The following is an 8,373-nucleotide window of genomic DNA, read 5'->3' as shown; positions in this document are numbered from 1 at the left end:
GGTGGGACGAGAATTGTTTGTTGGCGGTGGATTGTATCGAAGAACGCTAGAAGCTTGTGTACAGATAGAAAGCGAGCAATATTATGAATACCGTTTCCATCTCGAAATCTAGTATATGTAGTGCTAAGATTCCACGCGATGTCCCCGTCGCAGTGAGATTTCAGCTTTTCCCTGCCTGACACCTGCAATGCACTACTTATAAAAAACATTGCCTTACGGCAATCTCAGCAATTCTCTGGATATTCATATCCAGAGTTTAAACCGTCGACGATCCTCTATAAAATATTAGGGTCCTACATTTGTAATTATTAAAAGTATAATGGCTTGCAAGTGATAGGCTAAAAGGACGGAATACCTAATTAACTACGGTAAAGCATAAAAAAGCACTGGTGAATGTCGTTCCAAGCCGCCTGGGTCAACATTCACGCTATCTGGTTTTAGGTGGATGTTGCTCCAATATACGATACCACCGATGGTGGGTGGTACAGTACATGAAGGCTACATGATTTAAAGAAGGGAATGGATGAATACTAATAGGATTCCTATCGAGGCCGTATCGCGTCAAGACAGCAAGGTCGGACGACAACGCACGTTCGACCGCGGCTTCTTCATTTTGGCTAAACTGTATCCTCATACACATCAACCTTACGACGTAACGCGTAAGCAAGCCCCCCCCTCCCTCTCACACACACACACTCACACACACGCACACACACGCACACATCACACACATCACACACATCAGAGGAAGAAAACGAATTACCACGTCGGGTATTTCAAAGGAAGGGATGGCGCTTCTCAGTCATTTGTGTCGACTTTACCACTTGGTGTCGTTCCTGTATGCAAAAGGACAGAATGTGGTGTCCGAATTCATCTGCCAGATCGCTCAATCTCTATCTCAATTTGCCAAGTTTCTCTTGTGTTGGTGTACTCATTGACCACTGAGAAGTGCCAAGGACTGACAGAAGAGAAAATGATTCGTGCTCCGCTTCGTCATTCGACTCGCAGGATTCCTCAGCGCTCATCTTTCTATGTCGCCGTCACTCGAGTGAAAACGTTATTGCAGTTTTATCTCATGGTCCTCTTTACGAAAGAGTTTTTGGAGTATTTTACTCCATGTCGTGATGCGCTGGACTTCATGCAATTGAGGATCGAACAGATTAAGAAACCATAGTGCTGTGGAAAAATTGTTACATGTCTTCTTTAAAATACAGTACTTTCTTAAGTTAGGGTACCAACTTGTTTTCAAGTTTTCGAAGCTCGGGGATAGCCACTCAAATGAATGACTATCATTCTCGCTCGGTTTGTTGATTTCTTCTTCTAGACTGGAAGTCTTAGTTAAATTGCAATTCTTCTCTTTTTTTTCTTCTAAAAAGTCCTTCATTCCGCACTAGTTATTACTTTTTAAAAATACCGTAATATCCAGAGCTTCACCGGGCTTAGCACGGCATTATTAATAGTGTTCTACAACGTAGTATTCGCTCAAGAGATTGCCATATACTTGAAGTACTACATTTTTTACAGTATTAATATAAGTAGCAATTAAAATTGTTCCGGTATTAGAAAAGTAATAGTTTTATTTTAAAATTAAGATAAACTAAATAGATCTGGGTTTAGAACGGATCATGAAACGTCACGCTCAAAAAGAGAAAATCTGAACAGTGGTATGACGCTACAGGAGGGCCTTCATGCACTTACGATGACTCTGCAGAATGAGCGCAAGTGGCGGAATGTTCAGTCTGTGCTACCTGAGTCGTTTGGTCTTGTGGCGCGCGTGCTCTCGCAGCAGACGCAGCTGATAGACACACTAGAGCATCGCGTTGAGGAATTGGAGCGCACGTCCTCATACGATCACGCTGCAGCATTAGAAGAGCGCGTTTATACGGATGCCAAACGCCGAATGGCGAGGCTGCGAAAAGAGGTAAGCCAGATGATAAGCAAATTAAATCCTGAAGTCGGGCCTGCCGCTAATAACGCTGTACACCGCGCAGCTTTCTGCCAAGGTGGAACAGCAGCATTCAATGATACAGCAGTCTAAAACGGACTTACAGACCAAAGATCAGCAATTCCAGGACGAGGCTAACAAGGTCTGTTGCGGATTCTTAAAGAGACAACTATAATACTTACGGATGAAGGGGCTCACTGAAGCCGATTAGAAATTTGTGCTGATGGAGCAGAACGTGTGCTTCAAGATAGACAAGAGGTTGGGAGAGTTCGTCCAAAACACGCGGCAGCAGCTTAGAGATCAGGAGCAGGAGCTCAAGTCAATGCGCATGCTGGGTGAAGACAAAATGGTCCAGATGCGACTAGAAATTGTCCAGAAAGTGGAGGATCTGGAATCAAAGCTGATGGAGAGCGAAGCGAGGAGACAAGGTCAAGTCGCCGCCGTCATGAAAGTAATATCCAAGGCGACACCAGAAAACAGTCACGAAGGAGATACGGTGAGCACGGCGAGTCCAATGCCAGTGCGAGACTAAACCAGATTCGCGTTTTAACGTGTCAGATGCTTTCCGAAAAGACCTGGCGCGTGTTTCGTTGGACGTTGAAGAAGCAGAGGCTCGAATTGATTGTCAGATTGCTGCAATGCGACAGGAGTCCACAATGGCAGTTGGAAAGAAGCTTTGTAAGAGCGAGATCGCAAAGCTCCTCAGTCGGAAGATGGATGCGAGTGCGTCTCCCGTGTGGCGTTGTGCAAATCTGCAACTGGGTAATAGGTATGCTGACTCTTCATCGCTTGACATTCAGTGGATGCATGGAAGCAACTTGCAGAGAAGGCTGACAGTACAAGAGTAGAAGAGGTTGCGTCCTCTCTGATGGACTGGATCCAGCGACATCAAGAAAGCACGACGGGCGATGTGGACCGGCTGCGGCAGCTCAGTGAATCGAAGGCTGCCGCGTTTGAGCTCGTGCAGGTCAAACACAATGTGGTAAAGCGGACTACCTTTTGTTGAAACTTTTTTTTGTCCCTTACTTAAGTTGCTCTTCCAGCACAATATATTGTCTGTGGCCGAGTCGATACAGCAGGAGTTAAGTGCGCTGCAACGGGAAGTGAATGAGAAAATGACTGTTGCGGATGTGCAAGAACTGCTGGACGCCCAGTCGACGATGAACGGACTGCAAGAGGTAAGGAAGCAAGTGGAAAAGGCTGCGGTGGATAAGTTTGCGACCAAAAATCAATTACAAAAGTTGAACCCACAGATGCAAGCGATCACACGGCAACTCCACAGTGAGATCTACCAGGCCCGCTACGTAAGGACTGGCTTGTCCCACTTGTAAAGGGAAATCATGACTGACAAAAACTGCGGTGTGTCAGGTCTGGAATGATGGCCATCTCAGCGCAAAGCAAACGATTCAGTGGAGCTCTCAGGTTGTCAACACAAACGCCGATATTTTTCTTTGGCAACTTCACTCTGACGAAGTGAGGATACTACTGCCTGGGCTGTATCATCTTCAAGCGGCGTTCTTTACCAACTACAGCCCCGCTATCCAAGTGCTTGTGAACGGAGAGCCAGCGGTGCTCAAGCGCACAGCACCAGGCAGGGAAGCGACGTCGTGTGGTGCCCAGCGTCTTCACCACAGTGCCGGTATCGTTGCGGGCCTATCGGTGGAAGTGTTTCTCACGCTACCGGCGAGAGCATTAGTGGCGATTTCGTACGATATCGATGAGGAAGCGCAAGGCTTTTTGAACCTACGAAAGCTGTAGGCTTAGGCTATGCAGCTAGCACTGTCAATGTATGCCGTATTCTTCACTATTGTACTGTACGCAGATCACTGACTTTGGCTTCAAACAGCAGTGGATTGCATTTGCAACGGTGATGCGTGTCTTGTGGAAGAGGGCGCCTTGGAAACGCTGTCTCTCTTGAGTGGGAGCATCGTCTTTGGGTCTTCGGGTCGCGGATACGACGGCGGTGATAATGCTCTGGTTCTCTGAGGAGATTGACTGCTGTTGCGAGGCTCTGCGAGTTTTTCACTCCTCAACTCGTCTCTTCTAGCTGCTAACGATTTCGTCGTTGGTACTTCCGCTATCTGTTCGAATTCCTTTGCCAGGCGCTTCAGCAGGCGATCAGACACCTCGAACTTTGCTGATTGCGCGAGGACGTACTCCGCGTCCATAAGCCGAGGCTGCCACGTCACAGAGTAACAAGATGTGGTGAGTTACGATGACGTGATCACAAAGATAGTCATAGAAACTCACCGCATACTCCTGAATGTCAAAGAAGAGTCGAGGAATCTCGTCAAAGCTGCTGGCGAGTATGGGACCTTGAAGGTCTTGTAGGATGGCAAGGGCTGTTTGAAAAAGCTGCTTCCACCCCTTGAAAATAAAGCCCTCGAAGACCTGCACCACCACATGGTACGAGAGTGCTTCCATGTTCGTGAAGAGCGTCATAAACCACCTGACAGAAGAATGAAAAGTGGTGACAACAACTTAGTATCTGAGTCTCTATCCCATTAAAAAAGAGGTCGAACATACCCCGTGGCGACGATACTGATGGGAAAGTCGATAGTGTGAAAGTGTTCACATAGCGGGCGAAGATGAATTCCTAGAAGACGATCCAACTGCACATAACAATACTATTAATTGTCTCGTGATAAAATATCAATTTTGTGAAAGGATATCTTACCTGAAAGCAACGCCGACTGAGGTGGGGCAGTCCCGGTCCATAGAGCCTCTCGAGTTCGAATCGTGGTGATGCCAGTATGCTGACGAGTAACCAGAAGGCGCGTGCCTCGTTCCAGTCGCTCACAGCAAGTACTAGCGCTGCAACATGATCCATGCCTTGGCAGTACCCCACCTCTGTGTCCACACTCGCGCAAGCTCGAAGAACATTTTCAAGAGCAGATCGTCGTTTCTCCACAGGGATAGCGATCCCAGCTGAGTTGCATACAGTACGCGACTTTGGATCTACGCTCTTGCGATGCTGCCGGCGAGCTGAAATGCCAAAGGTTCGAGTTACATCCAGACGGATCTGTTCGTCCCATTCCGACGCTGGGCCTGTCTCGCACTGAGAGCGAATTAGCTCGTACGCCTTCTCCAGTTCCATCGACGATGGGACCGATGGAACACTCGTAGGTGGATCCGTTTGAGCAGGCTTCTCCCACGAGGGGCGTGACATAGACACCGGTGCTTCGTTCGCGTCCGAGTCTTCAGTATCCGAGCCCGAGGATGCATCCAATAGTGCTTGCACGGCTTCAGCCAAATCCGCAACGAAAGTTCGCGTCCGATTGTCCTTCAGGCATTCAGTCAACCAAAGCACTGCGATGCTCGGATCTACGGAAGAAGTGCAGTCAACTGGACTACTGCTCCGGGAACGTAGCTGACTGCAAAGATCCTCCGAAACAACTTGGAGCGCCTCTCGATCGGTTGGTGTCAAGAAGGTATCTGTGTGTCGAATCATCACCCTCCATCCGTTGTCTTCGGAGTGGCCAGAGGGAGGCGACTTGTTGCTAGGCGCTCTTTGAGCGATCAAAGCGCCTTGCAACGCTGCGATTGTCGCGTCCATTTTGTCGAGAACTTTGTGTGCGCGACACTGGGCCATTTTAAAGCTCATCGTTAGCTGTCGATGTGCCAATGCGAGCTGGTTCGAGGCTTCCACTGAGGTGTGAGCAGACGCAAACCGGTGTGCTGCTGGCGGGATCGGTATCTCCATTGGAGCAGACCCGATAGGGGAGCCACCGTGTTGTTTCTGAATAGCTTCATCTAGAGCCTGTACGTCGCAGCCAGCGTCGACGGCCAATGACCGTAGCTTCTGCTCCTCCTCCTGCTTAGCAGCAAATGAATGCCGAGCTGTAGCGAGGACTGCACGAATCCTCTGCTCTAGCTCTTGATTTTCTCGACTAATCTTCCTCGCTTTACGAAGCTGCTGAGCTCGGTATTCCGCCTGGAAACACGGCGTACACACCCGTTGCGACCGCCGTGGCGCCCCAGGACACAACGCGATCTCCAAAACGTGACTGCAGCAGCCGGCACAGAAGATCGAGAAGCACAAGCGACAATGGTGGCGACGTTCACGCACCGAGAAGACGACAGAGCACAGCGGACACTGAGCTGCAGCGGCGTCATCCTCCCAGAATCTGTCTGGACTCGCTACAGGATGATTCGGCACGGCTTCGTCCCACCCCGGGAGTATTTTATCCACTGTCGCCACATACTCGGTCATCGCCGATTCTCTGTCGTCGGGTTCTCCCTCCGTTCCACTGCACGCATCCCATTGTCGCCTAAGAGAAGCAGCAGCAGTAGCAAATTAGTCTCCATTGCACATACAGCTTAAGCTCTCAGCCACTCACATGATGGCACCTGGCCCGAAAAGCCCTCCACATACCGAGAGCACCCCGAACACGCCCGATGCACACGGGGTGTGTTGTGCCACATGGGACTCGTCCTTGATACGTCGACTGTTCTCCGCCGGCCCCTGAGTATACCAGTTGGCTTCAGTTTTTAAACCCAAGCTCCTCTCATTTTCTGGGATTACCTGATCCAGGAAACACTGAATGCCCAATAGCCTGGGCTCGTGCTCCTTTAGCGTGCGGATCACGAACGAGTCTACGGCGCGCTCCGAGCCGTTGTGGTATTTGTTGAGCACCGACCCCACCAGTGCGTTAGCGCGCGGGTATTTCGCGGCCATGGCATTGCTCTTCTTTCCGGCCATGCGCGACCGTCCTGATGAGCCGTTCTGATGGCCACGACCAACGGCGACCGTTCAAGATACGTTGACCATTTCTATTCTACAAAATTTAGGTATTGTGAATTCCGACCAAATTTGCCAATTCAAGACAGAAGCGTGCTCTCACAACATACCGGTACCGGTACATTTGCCCCAAACAAAATGAGTATTAGCTCTTAAGTACGTAAATTGAACTGTGTACACAAAGCTTTATTTTAAGCCCTCCTTTCAGAAATCAACTCTCTATCTTGACGAAAAAGTACTTTTTTTAAATTGTACATGTCCTGATGGCTCTTGGTGTATAGATTCCTAATATGCCATTACAATAGTCAAATTCATAGGGTAACATTCTGTAAATCACAGCAACAGGTAGTATACTTGCCTAAAATTACAGTCGTAATCACGGATTAGCGTTCAAATCCTTCCTTTTATTTAATTTTACTCATTTTAGTGTACGGTTTATATTTATTGCTACATTTTAGCAAAACTGTTTATCATTCCTGTTTCGTCGTGTACTCTTCTTGACGCGAATTGTTTGAATTTCCTGCTCACTAGGAACTAAGTATAGGGGGTCATCACGATATTGAGGCGGAACATATTGCAGTATATTGTTGTGCAGGTCCACAACTTTTTTCTTATTGACGAGGGGAGGGGTGGCTGTCTGGATTGAAGTCCAAAATTCAGCTATGTCGCCAGCGCTTAATACCTCATCGGGTTTTCGCCGTAAAGATCTACAACTTCATTGGCATATCCACGGAACCAACTTGCGATATCATCACGGTTAATAACTTGGGCGAGTTTATTACCGCTGTGTTTGTGATCAGGTACATTGACTTTATTACTTGAGGTTATTCCACGAAATCTGAGGAAAAGAAAATAGTGACTTTACCAGTTGCAGAAAGTTATTGATCACTTACTTGGTTAGGGCGTTATTGCTAACCCCGAATGCTGCTTGAAATGCCTTTTTGCACACTCGACCCGCCATAGGAGCAATGTAGTCATACCTCTCGCGCTCTTTGACACCTTTTGAAGCTGATAAGAAGAAATTATTCCCAAGGAAGTCATTAAACACACTCGCTGGTTCTCTTTGCTCATTCCTATGTAGCCGTACAGGAACGCAGTTGAAGCTTCTACGTTTCGGCCGAGGCAAAGGTCTGAACAGCATGCTGTAGCTAGTATTAGCTTTGTTCTCTCTGTTACCAAAGGCTCTGGGCTGGATGTCTCGCCGTCGCTGCTGCTGTCTTGGGCAGACACCGTATCCCAGTCGCTGGTGTCACTGGCATCACTGGCGATACTGTTTGCGGGTACATCGCGTTCCAGATCCCTATTGGTGTTGCTTAGAGCGGTTGAAGCCATTGCATGTGTTTGTCGATTTAGTCGTATTTCCAAGCTGAAATTAGTGCGTGCAGCCTAAGTTTTACATACGATTGGCTACAAATCTTTGAACCGGTCTCCTGGAAAATCGTCTGATTTGGGGACGATAGTTGAACTGACTCTTTAAGGCAATTATCGCAGCTGGAATAAATTTAGCTAAGACTCATTTTGTTTGGGGCGGTCTCATTAAATGTTTAAGTTGTATCGGTAAAACCGACCAGAAAGTCCAAGACGAGACTCCTTATTACATTAGAACCCAAAATCAATTACGAAGTACGCGACGAGATACAAAGCACTGCTGACTTTACTTATATGACGTAGAATTGTGGCAACCAGA

The 8,373-nt window shown here is 48.0% G+C and overlaps 2 protein-coding genes across 2 annotated transcripts; one reads left to right on the top strand and one right to left on the bottom strand.

The window, feature by feature from the left end:
• Positions 1–2,658: 2,658 nt before the first annotated feature.
• Positions 2,659–3,703, top strand: PITG_21591 (uncharacterized protein; the record flags this gene model as incomplete). The annotated part of the gene is made up of 5 exons (XM_002894805.1): positions 2,659–2,668; positions 2,746–2,927; positions 2,989–3,135; positions 3,199–3,249; positions 3,314–3,703. The coding sequence occupies 5 exons, from the start codon at positions 2,659–2,661 to the stop codon at positions 3,701–3,703; spliced, it is 780 nt and encodes a 259-aa protein (XP_002894851.1).
• Positions 3,704–4,052: 349 nt separating this feature from the next.
• Positions 4,053–6,679, bottom strand: PITG_21590 (uncharacterized protein; the record flags this gene model as incomplete). Its single annotated transcript, XM_002894804.1, has 7 exons — positions 4,053–4,122; positions 4,203–4,394; positions 4,472–4,557; positions 4,623–5,064; positions 5,119–6,216; positions 6,286–6,410; positions 6,471–6,679. 7 exons carry the CDS (start codon positions 6,621–6,623, stop codon positions 4,053–4,055), a joined length of 2,166 nt encoding a protein of 721 aa, XP_002894850.1.
• Between the last annotated feature and the right edge of the window lie 1,694 nt (positions 6,680–8,373).

The sequence above is a fragment of the Phytophthora infestans genome, genomic scaffold (assembly GCF_000142945.1).
Source record: "Phytophthora infestans T30-4 supercont1.429 genomic scaffold, whole genome shotgun sequence".
In the NCBI taxonomy this organism is placed as follows: Eukaryota; Oomycota; class Peronosporomycetes; order Peronosporales; family Peronosporaceae; genus Phytophthora; species Phytophthora infestans.
This window is presented reverse-complemented; position numbering and strand designations above follow the sequence as displayed.